Below are 18,633 nucleotides of genomic sequence, written 5' to 3' on the forward strand. Positions count from 1 at the left end.
TGAAGAGATCTCTAGTCTTTCCCATTCTGTTGTTTTCCTCTATTTCTTTGCATTGATCGCTGAGGAAGGCTTTCTTATCTCTCCTTACTATTCTTTGGAACTCTGCATTCAGATGCTTATATCTTTCCTTTTCTCCTTTGCTTTTCGCTTCTCTTCTTTTCACAGCTATTTGTAAGGCCTCCCCAGACAGCCATTTTTCTTTTTTCCATTTCTTTTCCATAGGGATGGTCTTGATCCCTGTCTCCTGTACAATGTCACGAACCTCCGTCCATAGTTCATCAGGCACTCTGTCAGATCTAGGCCCTTAAATCTATTTCTCACTTCCACTGTATAATCATAAGGGATTTGATTTAGGTCATACCTGAATGGTCTAGTGGTTTTCCCTACTTTCTTCAATTTAAGTCTGAATTTGGCAATAAGGAGTTCATGATCTGAGCCACAGTCAGCTCCAGGGCTTGTTTTTGCTGACTGTATAGAGCTTCTCCATCTTTGGCTGCAAAGAATATAATCAATCTGATTTCGGTGTTGACCATCTGGTGTTGTTCATGTGTAGAGTCTTCTCTTATGTTGTTGGAAGAGCGTGTTTGCTATGACCAGTGTGTTTTCTTGGCAAAACTCCATTAGCCTTTGCTCTGCTTCATTCCGTATTCCAAGGCCAAATTTTCCTGTTTCCAGGTGTTTCTTGACTTCCTACTTTTGCATTCCAGTCCTCTAGAATGAAAAGGACATCTTTTTGGGTGTTAGTTCTAAAAGGTCTTATAGGTCTTCATAGAACCGTTCAACTTCAGCTTCTTCAGCGTTACTGGTTGGGGCAAAGGCTTGGATTACTGTGATATTGAATGGTTTGCCTTGGAAACGAACAGAGATCATTCTGTCATTTTTGAGATTGCATCCAAGTACTGCATTTTGGACTCTTTTGTTGACCATGATGGCTACTCCATTTCTTCTAAGGGATTCCTGCCCACAGTAGTAGATATAATGGTCATCTGAATTAAATTCACCCATTCCAGTCCATCTTAGTTCACTGATTCCTAGAATGTCGACGTTCACTCTTGCCATCTCCTGTTTGACCACTTCCAATTTGCCTTGATTCATGGACCTGACATTCCAGGTTCCTATGCAATATTGCTCTTTACAGCATTAGACCTTGCTTCCATCACCAGTCACATCCACAACTGGGTATTATTTTTGCTTTGGCTCCATCCCTTCATTCTTTCTGGACTTATTTCTCCACTGATCTCCAGTAGCATATTTGGGTACCTACTGACCCGGGGAGTTCCTCTTTCAGTATCCTATCATTTTGCCTTTTCATACTGTTCATGGGATTCTCAAGGCAAGAATACTGAAGTAGTGTATTCAGTGGTTTATTCCAGTGAATATTCAGGGTTAATTTTCTTTAGGATTGACTGTTTTATCTGCTTGCAGTTCAAGGGACTCTCAAAAGTCTTCTCCAGCACCATAATTTGAAAGCATGAATTCTTCAGTGTTCAGCCTTCTTTATGATCCAGTTCTCACATCTGTACTTTACTACTGGAAAAACAATAGCTTTGACTATGCAGACCTTTGTCAGCAAAGTGGTGTCTCTGCTTTTGAATATGCTGTCTAGGTTTGTCGTAACTTTCCTTTGAAGGAGCAAGCGTCTTTGAATTTCATGATTGCAGTCACAGTCTGCAGTGATTTTGGAGCTCAGGAAAATAAAATCAGTCACTGCTTCCACTTCCCCCTCTTTATTAATATTTGCCATGAAATGATGAGACCAGATGCTATGATCTTAGTTTTTTGAAGGTTGAGTTTCAAATCCACTTTTTCACTCTTTTGTTTCACCTTCATTAAAGGCTCTTTAGTCCCTCTTCACTTTATGCCATAGAGTGGCATCATCTGCATATCTGAGGTTACTGATATTTCTCCCGGCAATCTTGATTCCAGCTTGTGCTTCATCCGGCTTGGCATTTCACAGGGTGTACTCTGAATATAAGTTAAATAAGCAGGGTGACAATATACAACCTTCTTGTACTCCTTTCCCAATTTGGAACCAGTCCATTGTTCCGTGTCCAGTTCTAAGTGTTGCTTCCTGACCTGCATACAGATTTCTCAGGAAGCAGGTCAGGTGGTCTGGTATTCCCATCTCTTGAAGAATTTTCCACATTTTTCTGTGACCCATACAACCAAAGCATAGTCAATGAAGCAGAAGTAGATATTTTTCTGGAATTTTCTGGCTTTTTCTATTATCCAATGAATGTTAGCAATTTGATCTCTGGTTCCTCTGCCTTTTTAAAACCCACCTTGTAAATCTGGAAGTTCTCAGTTCATTTACTGCTGAAGCTGAACTTGAAGGATTTTGAGCATAACCTTACTAGCTCGTGACATGAGCACAATTGTGCAGTAATTTGAGCATTCTTTGGCATTGCCTTTTTTTGGGGTTGGAATGAAATCTGTCCTTTTCCAGTCCAGTGGCCACTGCTGAGTTTTCCATATTTGCTGACATACTGATTGCAGCACTTTAACAGCATCATCTTTTAGGATTTGAAATAGCTCAGCTGGAATTCCATCACCTCCACTAGCTTTGTTATTAGTAATGCTTCTTAAGGCCCACGTTACTTTACACTCCAGGATGTCTGGCTCTAGGTGAGTGACCAGACCATCATGCTTATCCAGGTCATTAAGATTGTTATTGTGTAGTTCTTCTGTGTATTCCTGCCACTGCTTCTTAATATCTTCTGCTTCTGTTAGGTCCTTGCCATTTCTGTCCTTTATCGTGTCCATCCTTGCTTGAAATGCTCCCTTGATATCTCCAGTTTTCTTGACAAGATCTCTAGTCTTTCCCATTCTATTGTTTTCATCTATTTCTTTGCACTGTTCATGTAAGAAGGCCTTCTTATCTCTCCTTGTTATTCTCTGGAACTCTGCATTCAGTTGGGTATGTTTTTCCCTTTTTCCCTTGCCTTTCACTTCTCTTCTCTTCTCAGCTATTTGTAAGGCCTCCTCAGACAACTATTTTGTCTTCTGACATTTCTGTTTCTTTGGAATGGCTTTAGTCACTGCCTCCTGTACAATGTTATGAACCTCTCTTTATATTTCTTCAGGCACTCTGTCTGCCAGATTTAATCCCTTTGTCACCTCCACTGTATGATCGTAAAGGATTTAATTTAGGTCATACCTGAATGGTCAAGTGGTTTTCTCTAGTTTCTTTAATTTAACCCTAAATTTTGCAGTAAGGAGTTTATGACCTAAGCCACAGTCAGCTCCAGGTCTTTCTTTTGCTGACTGTATAGAGCTTCTCCATCTCCAGCTGCAAAGAATATAATCAGTCTGATTTTGGTATTGACCATCTGCTGATGTCCATGTGTAGAGTTGTCTCTTTTGTTGTTGGAAGAGGGTGTTTGCTGTGACCAGTGTGTTCTGTCGACAAAACTGTTAGCCTTTCTGCTTCATTTTGTACTTCAAGGCAACACTTGCCTGTTGCTCCAGGTATCTCTTGACTTCCCTTTTTGCATCCCAATCCCCTATGATGAAAAGGAAATCTTTTTTGTTATTTACAAGGTTTGTAGGTCTTCATAGAATCATTTATCTTCTCCAGCATTAGTGGTTGGGCATAGACTTGGATTACTGTGTTGCTGAATGATTTGCCTTGGAAACGAACTGAGATCATTCTGTCATTTTTGAGATTGCACTGAAGTACTGCATTTTGGACTCTTGTTGACTACGATGGCTACTCCATTTCTTCTGAGGGATTCTTGCCCACAGTAGTAGATATACTGGTCATCTGAGTTAAATTCACCCATTCCAGTCCATTTTAGTTCAGTGATTCCTAATATATCAATGTTCACTTTTGCTATCTCCTGCTTGACCATGTCCAATTTACCTTAATTCATGGACCTAACATTCCAGGTTCCTATGCAATATTGTTCTTTACAGCGTTGGATTTCACTTTCACTCTCAGATGCATCCAACACCGAGTGTCCTTTCTGCTTGGCCCAGCCACTTCATTCTTTCTGGAGTTATTTCTCCACTCTTCTCCAGTAGCATATTGGACACCTTCTGACCTGGGGCTTCATCTTCTGGTGTCATAGTTTTTTGCCTTTTCATACTGTTCATGGGGTTCTCATGGCAAGAATACTGGAGTGGTTTGCCATTCCCTTCTCCAGTGAACCATGTCTTGTTAGAGCTCTCCACTATGACCTGTCCATCTTGGGTGGCCTTGCATAGTATAGCTCTTAGCTTTATTGAGTTATGCAAGCCTCTTTTCCATGACAAGGCTGTGATCCATGAAATCAACTATACTTCAGTTTAAAAAAAAAAAAAGGGAAAAAAATTTTAAGATTTATAAAAAGGAAAAAAAGGGCTGGGATTGGTTGAATCCTGACCTAAAATGCCCAGGGCACAGGCCCAGCTTCAGGTGCAGTTGGATTCATGGCTCCAGTGATATCAGAACTCAGTTTATTCTTTCTTCCATCTGAAATCTTTGCCTTCATTCAGCCTAGCTTCCTTACCAGGCCCAAATCTCCATGGTCAGAAACCTTCAGACTTCTCCACAGTAACAAGATGGCAGCCCAGTGTCCTGTCCTTACCTCCTCTCAGAGCTGAGGCTTTTTGTCAGCCTCGCTTGCTAAGTCCTGAAGCTCACTATGATTGGACTGAATCAGGTCATGTGATCATTCCTGACCCAGTCGCTGCATCCAGGATATAACCAGTGGAAAGTGTAAGAACCTTTCTTGCTGACCCTAACACTCACTCTGATTGGACATGCTGAGGTCATGTGCCCTTCCCTGTCCCAATCACTACAGCCAGAACATAGCCAGTGAAAAGTTTAAGAGACTTTCTTTCTTTTTTGGTCCTAGAGCAAGTCCTGATGTTTACTATGACAGAGGCTTCTGGTACAAAATATAATTTTTGTATAAATGGCTCTTACTCAATGATATAGTATGGGATTTCTATCTCTGAGTGTATGGTGTCTGGGTTTGTCTATTTCTAATATTCCTGATATTTCCCAAAAATCCAATGAGGAAAAAGTCCACTCATTTTTGCCTTTCCTTTCTTAGGCCTATCAGAAAGGAGCTCCCCCTAAAAGCCGAATTCTTCCAGCTGGTGGCAAGGTGCTAACCTCAGAAGATGAATACAATTTATTATCTGATCGGCATTTCCCAGACCCTATTGGTGAGTTACTGAGCATTCTTTCCCAAGACAAAATTCCTAAACATGTTCTATTTAGATAGACCAGTGCTTCTCAAGGGTGAGGGTGGGGGGATTTCACTCTCCAGGGACATTTGGCTGTATCTGGAGATATTTTTGGTCATCACAACTTGGGAGGAAGTGCAATAGACATTTAATGAATAGAGGCCAGTAATTCTTGCTAAATATCCTGCAATGCACTGAACTGTCTTTGACATTGAAGAATTATCTGGCATTAAATATCAATAGGCCACAGTTGAGGAACCCTGGGCTAGACACACATTCTCCATAGGCAAATGGAAGATATAATTTCTCTAATTCAGGTAAACCTTGTACCACTTCTGTTACTTTAAATCATATTTGGTAGTACACAAGTCAGTCACTGTGTTCCTAGCATATAGAAAATGGACTGTTTGTCAGATGTCTTGAAGCTTTGGAATATATTGCAAGCTTTACACAGGACAGCAAAAATAAATATGTCGGGCCCCGTCTGTGAAATGTACAATCCCATCTTTCAGTAAAACCTGTCAGAAGACGTTATTTTTCTAATTTTAGGATGATTTGCAATAAAATATCCTAAGTCAACAAAATATTTGTAGTAGGCATTAGGCATTAGGGTAACTCTTACGTACTGTGTAAAAAAAACCATTGCATTAATTAGCATATCTATAAATAATAGCTGAATACTGCTATAGAAAGAGCGCTGAACTGAGAATTTGAAGACTGGATTTTCATCTGGTTCTGTGATGCTTATCAAGCATTTTCCTTAGCCATTGCTGACCCTCTTTGAATTCTGTTTCTCCCGACTCTAGGGACTTGAAATTGAAAATCTAGAAGGTTATTACCAACTCTAACATACTTTCATTCTCATTCATTTCACTTTTTCCACGCCGAGAGTGTAAGGGATAATATACAGACCAAATAGAGCGTTTCCTAGAGATTCATGAACTGTGGATAATGTAATAACTCCATCTGGCTTTGTGTAAATCAAAGCACACAATAATTACTTAGTTTCTTGAAGAGAGTCCTGGTTCTTATTAATAGGTGTAATCATTTCACTGGAATTTATGGGGGAAAATGTAAAATAATTTTATCAGTTGTTATTTCAGTGCAGAATGCTTAGTGTGGTGTTTTTTATAACACTATTACAGGATTAGTACATGAACCATAAACCTAGATTAACAAACTCTTACTAAGTCATTCAAGCTAAAACAACACTTTATGTGTACTATATGTATTATTATATTTTCTTTTAATGTCTACTTACATGTTATCTTGGCTCTGGAGCTGCTCCTAGAAATGGGGATACCAACACGTTGACTCTTCAGTTCAGTTCAGTTCAGCTGCTCAGTCGTGTCCGACTCTTTGCGACCCCATGAATCGCAGCACGCCAGGCCTCCCTGTCCGTCACCAACTCCACTCTTTAGAACCTCTTAAAAGAACTTTCCAATGAAATCAGTCAGAGCAGAGAATAGCATTAATTGATTTATTGTTGAGATCAAATCAGAAGGAATGAAAAGGAATAAAAAACAAGGCCTGGATGATTACTGCCGCTTGACCCTGAACTTCAGAATGGGTATTTCAGTGACTCTTTGTTTTATTATTATTTTTTCTTTTTTTCTTTCTTTATTTTTTTTAACTTTCAGTGACTTTTTAAATTGTATGTTGTGGCCTTCTCAGTTTTAAAAATAGAATATTCTATAGGAGGTCATTTGTGATATCCTGGTAACTCAGCTCAGAAAAAATGCAGACTGGAAAAAATGGCGTCTGGAAAATTATTGTAAGAGGTTAAGTAAGTTATAACTAGAGGACAATAGGAGTGAATTTCATGGGGCTTGCTAAAGCTTTGCAACGTAAAGGGTGAATGTTGCTTTCAATTGTTTGTACAATATTGTGACATCTTGGAAAGGGCAAGGGGTATTGTTTCACAAACAGTGATTGCTGTGTGATTCTAATTTTATTGAAAAGAACAGAGGCACCATAAAGACTGGAGGAATTAACTTCACTTGAGAAAAAGCACTAAAGGGTTTATCAATATTGGTCTTCTTACACAGTTGTTGGCGAAAACTTAGTGACATTGGCAAACCAAACTGCAGTGGAGGCTGGAAATGTAGGCTTTAGTCTATAAAGACACTTGCTAAACTAAAAATCAGGGATGTTATTAGGAAGAGGAGAGGATAGAAATGTGTTACAGCCGGAGGTCTCTGCTACAGTATTCAATCATTTATTCATTTGTTGGCATTCGTATGCTGATTCATTCCTTGGTATTTTGCTTGGGACTGGTGAGCTCAAGATTGTGCTCCCAACATGTTCAGCTTTATTAAGTTCAGAAATGGAACTCCCATGTATGCCCCAGGAAATCTATTCTATATCTAAACCAACCTCAGCTTGCCGGAAGCAGGAGTCTGTTCTGCAGCTTTCCTCATGGTTATGATCCATTTCTTGGTATGCCCAGTGCTTTCAGTTGCCTCTTAGTAGGTCCCTCTCCCCTTGCTTCCCTTGAGATAGTGCCCATTATGTGGGCAGGGAGCCCGGAATTCATTTTTCCTTCTGCTTGTTTTCCACGACTCTAGAAACAAGCTGGGGCTCATTTAAATGAATGCAATATCATAGAAATGGAATGCATGGAGAGGAATAAAGTTTAGACAGGAGATCTGAGTAATTGTATGGCTCAACTTGAATTTCTTGGAATTGATTTTGCAGAAAGGGCTGAAAGTTCTATTGTTTAAGGCTTTAAAAATTTCCTAGGACCACATAACATATTTATTCATTTAACAAACTGTAGTGCAACATCTACTAGCTTTGTATGCTATGAGTTGAACATGCAGAGATATGTACGATGGAGCCTCCACCCTCAAGGAGTTCCAGGGCAGTGGTTCTGCTTCTGGGGAGAATTAATTGGAGGTGGTTGTTGTTTAGTCGCTCAGTCGTGTCCAACTCTAGCCTCCCAGGTTCCTCTGTCCATGGATTCTCCAGGCCAGAATACTGGAGTGGATTGCCATTTCCTTCTCCTGGGGATCTTCCCAACCCAGGGATCAAACCTGCGTCTCCTGCATTGGCAGGTAGACTCTTTACCTCTGAGCCACCAGAGAAGCCCTAATTGGAGGTGGGGGAGGTTTATCTCACTTTATGTCCCTCACTCTGAGTGTGGGAACCAGACACAACCACAGATCATTACATTTTGGGAGGACAAGGTAGGGAGCACCCTACTCTGTCTCTGGTGGCAGAGGGTGGTGCCAACAAAGGCATCCCAGAGGAGGTGGCTTTTGAACTGAGTTTCGAAGGATGAATGAGAGTTTTCTATGCAAAAATATGATAGAGGGAAAGGAGAAAAAAGAAGCATGAACTGCAGAAGCAATATGCAAAGTCATAGGAAGGATGATGATACCTCCTCGGGAGAGTAGAGAGTGGGGCAGAAATCAGCGCAGAACAGGGCAAATACCAACACTTAAAGAGAGAGATGGAGAGAAGGGGCAGAGGAACCAATAAAAGTGAAAAGGGGCAGTGATGTTTAAAAAGCATGGAGAAGGTCACCCTCCTAGAAGTCAAGGGAAGAGAATGTTTTCAAAGGAAGGGGTAACAGATAATCCCTGATCAGGTTGTAAGGGTGGGTAATAAAGAAGAAGCCATAAGCCGGCAGTCAGGATGACATTAGTGACCCAGGCAGTTTGGTTTGGGGACTGGTGAAGAAGGAACAAGTCTAGGGTGAGAATAAGGGTTGATGGCATCAAAGCTGCAAATGCTGGTTTGGCAGTGATTGGGGGTGGGGGTGGGAAGAGAGTGGAGAGCAGAGAGCAGACCTGGTGAATCGGGAGCTGTAGGGTGAGTGTCCAACAGGTGGACACAGTGGCAGCAGAGGAAAGACTCTACTCTGACTGTAGCTCATTCCAGGTGAGGAAGCTGAGCTCGATTGTGTCTGATGGCCTCAGCCGTCCCTGTGGATCGGAGGTGAGGCCACCTGCTCAAGCGAGGCAGGTGAAGCTGGTGGCGGGATGTGAGGGGAGCCTGGACTCTCCTTTTCCCTGACCCTGTGAAGACATTTCATACCACCATTTCAGCCCATTGGTTTCCCCACAGCCTGAAGTAGGCTCTCACAGCCTGAAATAGGAATTTTAAATAAGACATACACATTTTAAGATGTCTTGGTGTTTTCCATGTTTCTTCAGCATCCAATGAGAAGGAGAACATGCAGCCCTTTGTGGTCCTGCCCAAGGAATTCCCAGTGTACCTGTGGCAGCCCTTCCTCAGACACGGCTACTTCTGCTTCCAGGACGCCGCTGACCAGAAGAAGTTCAGCGCTCTCCTGAGTGACTGCATCAGACATCTAAATCATGGTACGGCACGGCTGCCTGCTGGTCCCAGCTGGGCTGCCTTTTCTCGGTTGGCCTGATCAGTCATCTATAGAATGATTTCTTGAAACAGCCATAGATGGTGTTGCCTTGGGGAAGGAGAGGAAAGCTGAGTGAAATGTGAGTTTTGTACACAAAAAGTGCAGTCAATTTGCTAGCTGCTTAGTCTGGGCAGGGTATGCTGTGTGTGTGCGTGTAGATCCTCAGTCATGTCCGACTCTGTGCAACAGCAGGGACTCTAGCCCACCAGGTTCCTCTGTCCCTGGGATTCTCCAGGCAAGAATACTGCAGTGGGTTGCCATTTCCTCCTCCAGGGGATCTTCCCGACCCAGGAATCGAACCCTTGTTTCTTGTGTCTACTGCATTGGCAGGCAGGTTCTTTACCACTAGCGCCATCTGAGAAGCCCAGGGCAGCAGAGCCTCAGTGGAGCAGGATGTGGAGTAGGTGTCTGAGGGCCCGTGTAGGCAGAGCACCATATTCATGTATACGATTCTGAGTATAATGCCTCCTCCTCCTCCTCTTCCGTCCTGATTGGTTTTTTAATATTTACTTTAATTTTATTTATTTTTGGCTGTGTCTTCGTTACTGCACATGGGCTTTCTCTAGTTGTGGTGAGCAGGCTTCTCACTATGGTGGCTTCTCTTGATGCAGAGCACAGACTCTAGGCACGTGGGCTTCAGTAGTTTCGGTGCTTGGACTTAGATGCTCCGTGGCATGTGGCATCTTCCCAGACCAGGGATTGAACCAGTGTCCCCTGAATTGCAAGGTGGATCCTTAACCACTGGACCACCAGGGAGGCCCCTGTCCTGACTTTTAAAAAATCTCAATGACGTCAAGAATGAACCAGTTATCCCTGAGAAAATCCTAGTCCTTATGACATTTCATTTTTCTCACTTTTATTTCTGAATTAGTTACTCAAAACTTTAGGGTACATAAGAATCACCTGGAAAACTTGCTGAACAGATTTTTTGGCTCCACCTACAGATTTTCACTGGGTCTGTGGTGGGGCCCTGATTTTGCATTTCTAACAAACTGCCAAGGGATGCTGATGCTGTTGGTTCACAGACCACACTTGGCGTGGCATTGCTGCAGACCGTGTTGCCTCTATATACTGATTTAACTGTTATGTCTATAATAACAAAGACTGCTCATTCTGGTATGTGGTATTTTTGAAAAGCTGATATGAATACTGGTTTTTCTGGACTCCACGAAGCCTTCTGTTACAGATAATTGAGCTGTTTGTCATTTGGCAGTTGGAAAGGTAACCAGTCAAATGTTATTGTGAGCTTACTCTGTGCCAGCCTCTCTAAAGGTATTAGGGACAGAGTAATGAACCATGCAAATTCCCTCTCTCTGGTATCTACATTCAGACAGGAAGGAGGGACACACACATGCACCAATTCAGAAGACAACTTGCTGGTTGTCAAAGGTATGTGTTACAGAGTAACTAGAAGCTGTTACACAGGGAAGAATGGAGAAGGCTGGTCAGAGGAGGCCCCTCTGGGCAGGTGACATTTGAGTTGAGTCACCTCATTCTTCTATGCCTTTATTTCCTAATAAAGCTAATTGCATTGTACACTTTGGAGAAGGAAATGGCTGCTGCTGCTCCTAAGTTGCTTCAGTCGTGTCTGACTCTGTGCGACCCCATAGATGGCAGCCCACCAGGCTCCCCCATCCATGGGATTCTCCAGGCAAGAACACTGGAGCGGGTTGCCATTTCCTTCTCCAATGCATGAAAGTGAAAAGTGAAAGTGAAGTCGCTCAGTCATCGTGTCCGACTCTTAGCGACCCCATGGACTGCAGCCTACCAGACTCCTCCGCCCATGGGATTTTCCAGGCAAGAGTACTCACTCCAATATTCTTGCCTGGAGAATCCCATGGACCAAGGAGCCTGGTGGGCTACAGTCCGTGGGATCACAAAGAGTCAGACATGACTGAACAACTGAACACACACACGTATTGTACACTTACTTTAAAGTTCTGAGGTTTCCCTGAGAGTGTCAGTTCCACAGAGCAAAAGTTGCTAGTGATGCTTCTCAACCCGTGCTTGATTTTAGCTGGTATAGTGATAGGAGGCTAATGGAAAAAGATAATGTCTCTCTATTTTGCTATAGCAACTCTGAGTAACATTTGTCATAATACTGGCTCATAACTCATTAGGGACTTTATAGAAATGTTACCCTTATTGATATCTTGCCTTGTGGTTTTGATATTTTAGAGAGCAAAGAATTTCCCAGCACTGCCTGCACCGTCTGACTCATTTTTTCAATTCACCTGCCCCTCAGTGTGCAGGGCCATGGTCTAGTAGGAACATGCCATTGGCACTGAACACAAGAGCCATGAAGTTTCACTCAGCAGAGAATGTTCTCTATCCCGCCAGATGGGGCTGGCTTCATTCTCCCTTCATGTACATAATAGGAATTTCTCTGGGGAGTTTTTGGAAGCATTGTAAGCCTGAAGTTAGAGTCCATTTATGGAAGATATCAGTCGATTCAAAACCCCACTCTGCTCTCCAGTATGTTATCAAAGGCACTGAGATAATGAGGTCTAGTCACGTGGCCCTAGTTCTTCTGTGTCACATTCCTCTCTCCAGAAAGCTCACTGAGGTTTTCTGCAGACTTAGCGTGACTTGGCAGAACTTTCCCGTGGCTCCCATCAGAACCAGAGACCATTAGAACATTGTAGAGAACTGTTTTTGATGGCCATGGGCCAATGAGCCCATGGATCTCTCCTTTCCTGCCTCTGTTTCTTTGTTTTTGACCACACAATGTACCACTCATCTTTACTGAGTCACTTTTTTGGGGTTTCAATCTCTCCCTGTTATTCATTGCAGAATCTTGAGTAAACCATTAAGAGATTTCACAAACTCCCAGTTAACCATTATTTTTTTCCATAATTACCTGAAGAGTTTAGAAATAGGTGTCAAATGAATGCTGTAATAGGACCAGAAACCCTGAGGGGGCTGCGGAGAGCCTGCTGACCTCCATCCCCAGGCAACCGGGCTCTGGGCTGTATGCTTGTATTGTTGTTGATGGGCTCTCAGGCCAGCATGTGCCACAGCTGAGAACTAGGTCTGAGATATCCTAGCATCTGATGCTGAGCTGCTATTGACCCATCCATTCACAGGTCCTTAGGGATCTTTTTTTCCCTAGTTTTATTGAGATATAATTGACATATAGCATTGTTATTAGTTTCAGGTGTACAACGTAATGATTTAATATATGATCATTGTAAAATGATCAGCACAAGTTTAGTTAACACCTGTCATCTCAAGAAGTTAGCAGAATTTTTTTCTTATAAGATCTTTTAAGATCTCTTCTCTTAGCCACTGTGTAATATACAATACAGTATTGTTAACGATAGTCACCATGTTGTACAGTACATCCCCTGATTTTATTTTATAGCTGGAAGTTCATACATTTGACCCCCTTCATTCATCCTACCCCCATCTCCTCTGGCAACAACCAATCTGTTCTCTGCTTCTATGAGTTCAGTTTGTTTTTTTACGATTCCACATGTAAGTGAGATCGTACAGTATTTGTTTCTTTCTGTCTGACTTATTTTACTTAGCATAATGCCCTCAAGAGATCTTTCAGGGAAGATCATCTCATTACCTTCATGGTAAGTTCCACCCAGGATTTCTGTCACTTGACGGAGCAGGGAGGTGTCCCGGGATACCTCCCTCTGTGCTCAAATTCCCACCACACAGCCCAGGCCACTTACCCTGGGAGTTCTGGGTTCACACTGGTCTAGATACCCATGTCCATTCCTTCTGAATCTGGAACCACTTCTTCTCTTCCTCCTTATGGAGGGGGTTTGTCCCTATTTAACCCTGACAAAGGGCCTGATTACACCCTGCTCTTGGACAATAAGGCTATATTCCAGGGCAAGTAAGGACAAGTAGAGAGCTCTCTGCTCCTCTTTCCTTCAAGAGATGGCGCTTCCTTTGTGTGCCTCAAAGATTATTTGCATTCCTAAGGAGCACAGAGGTGTGTGTGTGTGTATGTGGTTGTTGTTATTTCTTTAAATTTTTATGTATTTAAATAGTTACATATTTCTTTCTTTATTTTGGCTGCATCGGGTCTTAGTTGCAGCACGCGGGCTTCTCTTTAGATGTAGAGTGCAGGCTTAGTTGTCCCACAGCATGTGGGATATTAGTTCTCAGTGCAGGGATTGAACCTGCATCCCCTGCATTGAAAAGCAGATTCTTAACATCTGGATCACCAGGGAAGCCTCTGTTGTTTTTATTTTTGACACTCTTTCATTTAGCATCCCCCTCCAACACGCTGGACTAAATATGAAGCCTATTGTGGAAGGGGGTAAGGGGAGGAGAAATTTCCCCTATAGTTCTTTTGGCTGGCAGTTAAAATAACACAAGATAGATTAACAGTAGAAAACCAAATTTATAACCTGTGGATGGGGAATTCGCTTAAGTATGAAGAATTTCAAAGACGGCAAGATATGGTGAGATTAAAGTGCTGCACTCAATATGTCAGCAAATTTGGAAAACTCAGTAGTGGCCACAGGACTGGAAAAGGTCAGTTTTCATTCCAATCCCAAAGAAAGGCAATGCCAAGAATGCTCAAACTACCGCACAGTTGCACTCATCTCACACGCTAGTAAAGTAATGCTCAAAATTCTCCAAGCCAGGCTTCAGCAATACGTGAACCGTGAACTTCTAGATATTCAAGCTGGTGTCAGAAAAGGCAGAAGAATCAGAGATCAAATTGTCAACATCTGCTAGATCATTGAAATAGCAAGAGAGTTCCAGAAGAACATCTATTTCTGCTTTATTGACTATGCCAAAGCCTTTGACTGTGTGGATCACAATCAACTGTGGAAAACTCTGAAAGAGATGGGAATACCAGACCACCTGACCTGCCTCTTGAGAAACCTATATGCAGGTCAGGAAGCAACAGTTAGAACTAGACATGGAACAACAGACTGGTTCCAAATAGGAAAAGGAGTACGTCAAGGCTGTATATTGTCACCCTGCTTATTTAACTTCTATGCAGAGTACATCATGAGAAATGCTGGGCTGGAAGAAGCACAAGCTGGAATCAAGATTGCCGGGAGAAATATCAATAACCTCAGATATGCAGATGACACCACCCTTATGGCAGAAAGTGAAGAACTAAAGAGCCTCTTGATGAAAGTGAAAGAAGAGAATGAAAAAGTTGGCTTAAGCTCAACATTCAGAAAACTAAAATCATGGCATCCAGTCCCATTACTTGATGGCAAATAGATGGGGAAACAGTGGAAATAGTGGCTGACTTTATTTTTGGGGGCTCCAAAATCACTGCAGATGGTGATTGCAGCCATGAAATTAAAAGACGCTTACTTCTTGGGAGGAAAGCTATGACCAACCTAGACAGCATATTCAAAAGCAGAGACATTACTTTGCCAACAAAGGTCTGTCTAGTCAGGCTATGGTTTTTCCAGTGGTCATGTATGGATATGAGAGTTGGACTATAAAGAAAGCTTAGCACCGAAGAATTGATGCTTTTGAACTGTGGTGTTGGAGAAGACTCTTGAGAGTCCCTTGGACTTCAAGGAGATCCAACCAGTCTATCCTAAAGGAGATCAGTCCCGGCTGTTCATTGGAAGGACTGATGTTGAAGCTGAAACTCCAATACTTTGGCCGCCTGATGTGGAGAGCTGAGTCATTTGAAAAGACCCTGATAGTGGGAAAGATTGAGGGCAGGAGGAGAAGGGGATGACAGAAGATGAGATGGTTGGATGGCATCACCGACTCAATGGACATGGGTTTGGGTGGACTCTGGGAGTTGGTGATGAACAGGGAGGTCTGGCGTGCTGCAGTTCATGGGGTTGCAGAGAGTCGGACATGACTGAGCGACTGAGCTGAACTGATACATATTCTGGACTATGGAGAAGGAAGTGGGGGATCTGAGGCTTCAAAGGGAAGTAAGGTAATTCAGGGTTCTACATTCATAGGAAGACAGAAGCATTAGTGTTTGGTGAACACATGTTTGCTGGGCCATCCAAAGACAGTGAGACACATCCATCAACAGAGGAATGGATAAAGAGGATGTGGTACATATATATACAATAGAATATCATGCAGCCATCTAAAAGAATGAAATAATACCATTTGCAGCAACATGGACTAGAGATCGTCATACTGAGTAAGTCAGAGAAGCAGAAACGTGGTATGACATCCCTTATATGCAGAATCTAAAAGGACAGATGGACTTATTTACAAAACAGAAACAAACAGACTCAGAGAGAACGAACTTATGGTTGCCAGGGGCAAGGAAGGGGAGAAGGACAGAGAGCTTGAGATGGATGTGTACACACACTGCTGTACTCAAAATGGATAGCCACAAAGACCTACTGTACAGCACAAGGAACTGCTCAGTGTTGTGTGGCAGCCTAGATGTGAGGGGAGTTTGGGGGAGACTGGATACGTGGATATGTATGGCTGAGTCTTTTTGCTGTCCACCTAAAACTATCACAACAGTGTTAATCAGCTGTACTCCAATACAAAATAAAAAGTTAAAAATGACCGTGGGACACAGAGAGGACTTTGATTAAAGGCTTTGCTAGGTTCTTCTCTGTCTACCACACCTAATACTTTCCTGTACTTATCTATTGTGATATCTTCTTTCTAGGACAGTCCTCCTACCTTAACTCTTTTAGTCAGCAAAGGGGAAGTTAAGAGGCTCTTCCTGAGTCTTTTGGGGCTTTGATTGTTTTCAGCTCAAAATAATCCTCATACTCGAGTGGCACAATTTGAGGTGCCACTACATAATCCGTCCCGTTACATGACACGTGCCTAGAGCAGTTGCTGTCCTCTGTCCTTTTGGAATCTTACTGCAGTGCCTTTTCCCGGGTGGGAGAAGTCTAGGGTTCTAAATGTCCACTGCTACAAAAATGGGTCTTACATAAAGCCAAAATGTTCTAAGACAGTCCTGTTGTCCAAAATCCTATTCACAATTGTAGTTTGCAAAATATGATCCTTGTAATTACAGAGTTGTTATCGTTCAGTCACTCAGTCGTGTCTGACTCTTTGCGATCCCATGGACTGCAGCATACCAGTCTTCCCTGTCCTTCACCATATTCCAGAACTTGCTCAAACTCATGTCCATTGAGTTGGTGATGCCATCCAACCATCTCGTCCTCTATCATTCCCTTCTCCTTCTGCCTTCTATCTTTCTCAGCATCAGGGTCTTTTCCAGTAACCCAGCTCTTCGCATCAAGTAGGCCAAAGTATTGGAGCTTTAGCTTCAGCATCAGTCCTTCTGATGAATATTCAGGGTTGATTTCCTTTAGGATTGACTGGTTTGATCTCCTTGCTGTCCAAGGAACTCTCAAGAGTCTTCTCCAACACCATTGCAAAATATGGTGCTTGTAGTTACAGAGATGTAGTTAAAACTATTTGCATATATAAAGGGCTGTACACATGCAATGTGAAATAATGATGTGAGTCTGTCCTTCCAGCTCAGGAAAATCATTCCTTGGCATAAGAATTTTCAGGAAGGGGGAAAAGTGTTCCTGGCAGGAGGAATAGGATTTGTTGGGACTGGAAGAGAGTCAAAGCATAGACTATTAGAGGAACTAAAAGAATTTCATGTGGCTGATGCTCAGAGAGGAGAGAGATGCCAAGTGAGGATGGAGAGATGGAGTCAGACTATAAAGGGCTGTGTGAAGCATATTAAGGGATTTGCACTTTATTCGAGCACCAATTGGAAACCATTGAAGGGTTCCAAGCACAGAAGCAGGTCAGTCATATTTTCACGCTAGAAAGGTCACACACACTGGCTGCTGTGTGGGCAGCAGATGGAGGGTAGCCACTGGGATGCCAGGAGGCCACTTAGGCAGCTTTGGTAGGCAATAGATAGTGGTAGCTTGCACCAATGAGGTGACAGTGGAGGTGGCAAGAGGTGGCTGAATAAGAGAGATATCCAGAAGTAGAATCAACAGAACTTAAGGATAGATCATGTGCAGAGTGAGGCGATGGGAGAACCCAAGGAAGAGCTCCAGGTTTCTGCCTTTCTCTGAGATGGGCACCTTGTATGAAAGAGGAGCAGGCTTTAGTGACTTTCCTGGTCAGCCAGTGGCTAAGACTCCACGCTCCCAGTGCAGGGGGTCTGGGTTCAATGCCTGGTTAGGCGATCAGATCCCACATGCCCCGATTGAAAGATCCCAAATCTTGCAACTAAGATCAAAGATCCTGTGTGCTGCAGCTAAGACATGGCACAGCCAAATTAATTAATTAAAAAAAAAAAAAAAAAGAAGAAGAGCAGTTTCCAGGGAGTTTGTGTTCAGTGTTGCAGGTGTTGAGCTGGGGAAGTCTAGGGACATCCAGGTGAGAGAGTCTTGTAGACGGATGCCCAGACAAAGCTGGAGAGCAGGAGCTCGGTCCCGAGTGCAGACACAGGTGGGAAGTCAGCAGCCTGCATGTGGTCATCAAAGCCACGACTAACCTTGGAGAGAGGATATAACTTTTAAGCTCCTAGAAGACAAAGGAGAAGCCATTGGCTGAAGGCCTGGCATCTGGTACAGGCTCTGCAAATATATCCACCCTCCATCCTCAGGTATAGTTGCAAATATGCCCATGGAGGGGCAAAGTATGGGGAGTGTGTTGAGGTAGCCTACAGATGTTTGCACCCCAAATCTCTAAACATTAATGCAAAATAGATGGGTGATCTTGTGTTAAATACTAACTTCACTCACTACATGGATCTGTGATTTTACCGTTGAACATTTAAGCAACATGTTCATTAGGAATACCGAGTCATATGAAATTCAGTAACTCATTTAGGCTCTCTGACTCACCCACTCAATTGCCAATGTCTCTTCTGTAGTTTATTTCAAGTTCACTGCCACCAACCTGCTTTGGACTCATAAAAAAACATTCTAAGAGGCTTTCAGTTGATTTTACTTTCCCAGTTACCTCCATCTCCTTTCATGTGTAATGGTCAGATAAATCATATTTAAACACAATTATTTTTATTAAAAGCCTTCAGCAGCACTGCCATTTGAAAAAATGAAACACTTCATTCCAAAGAGACTGGTTGTGTGTGCCTGATTTCCTCCTCTTCTCAAGTACAAGCTTCCTCTCCCCAACCTTGCTGCCCTACCCCGCCCACC

At 42.7% G+C, this 18,633-nt stretch overlaps 1 protein-coding gene across 1 annotated transcript in view; it reads left to right on the forward strand.

Moving 5' to 3' along the window:
• The window catches only part of NIBAN1 (niban apoptosis regulator 1), a 184,080-nt gene that overhangs the window by 86,486 nt on the left and 78,961 nt on the right, over nt 1–18,633 (forward strand). The window contains exons 4-5 of the mRNA XM_070384811.1: nt 5,040–5,154; nt 9,336–9,503. Coding sequence (XP_070240912.1) covers nt 5,040–5,154; nt 9,336–9,503 — 283 coding nt within the window. The remainder of the gene's footprint in view (nt 1–5,039; nt 5,155–9,335; nt 9,504–18,633) is intronic.

This window comes from Bos mutus, chromosome 16, assembly GCF_027580195.1.
Source record: "Bos mutus isolate GX-2022 chromosome 16, NWIPB_WYAK_1.1, whole genome shotgun sequence".
In the NCBI taxonomy this organism is placed as follows: domain Eukaryota; kingdom Metazoa; phylum Chordata; class Mammalia; order Artiodactyla; family Bovidae; genus Bos; species Bos mutus.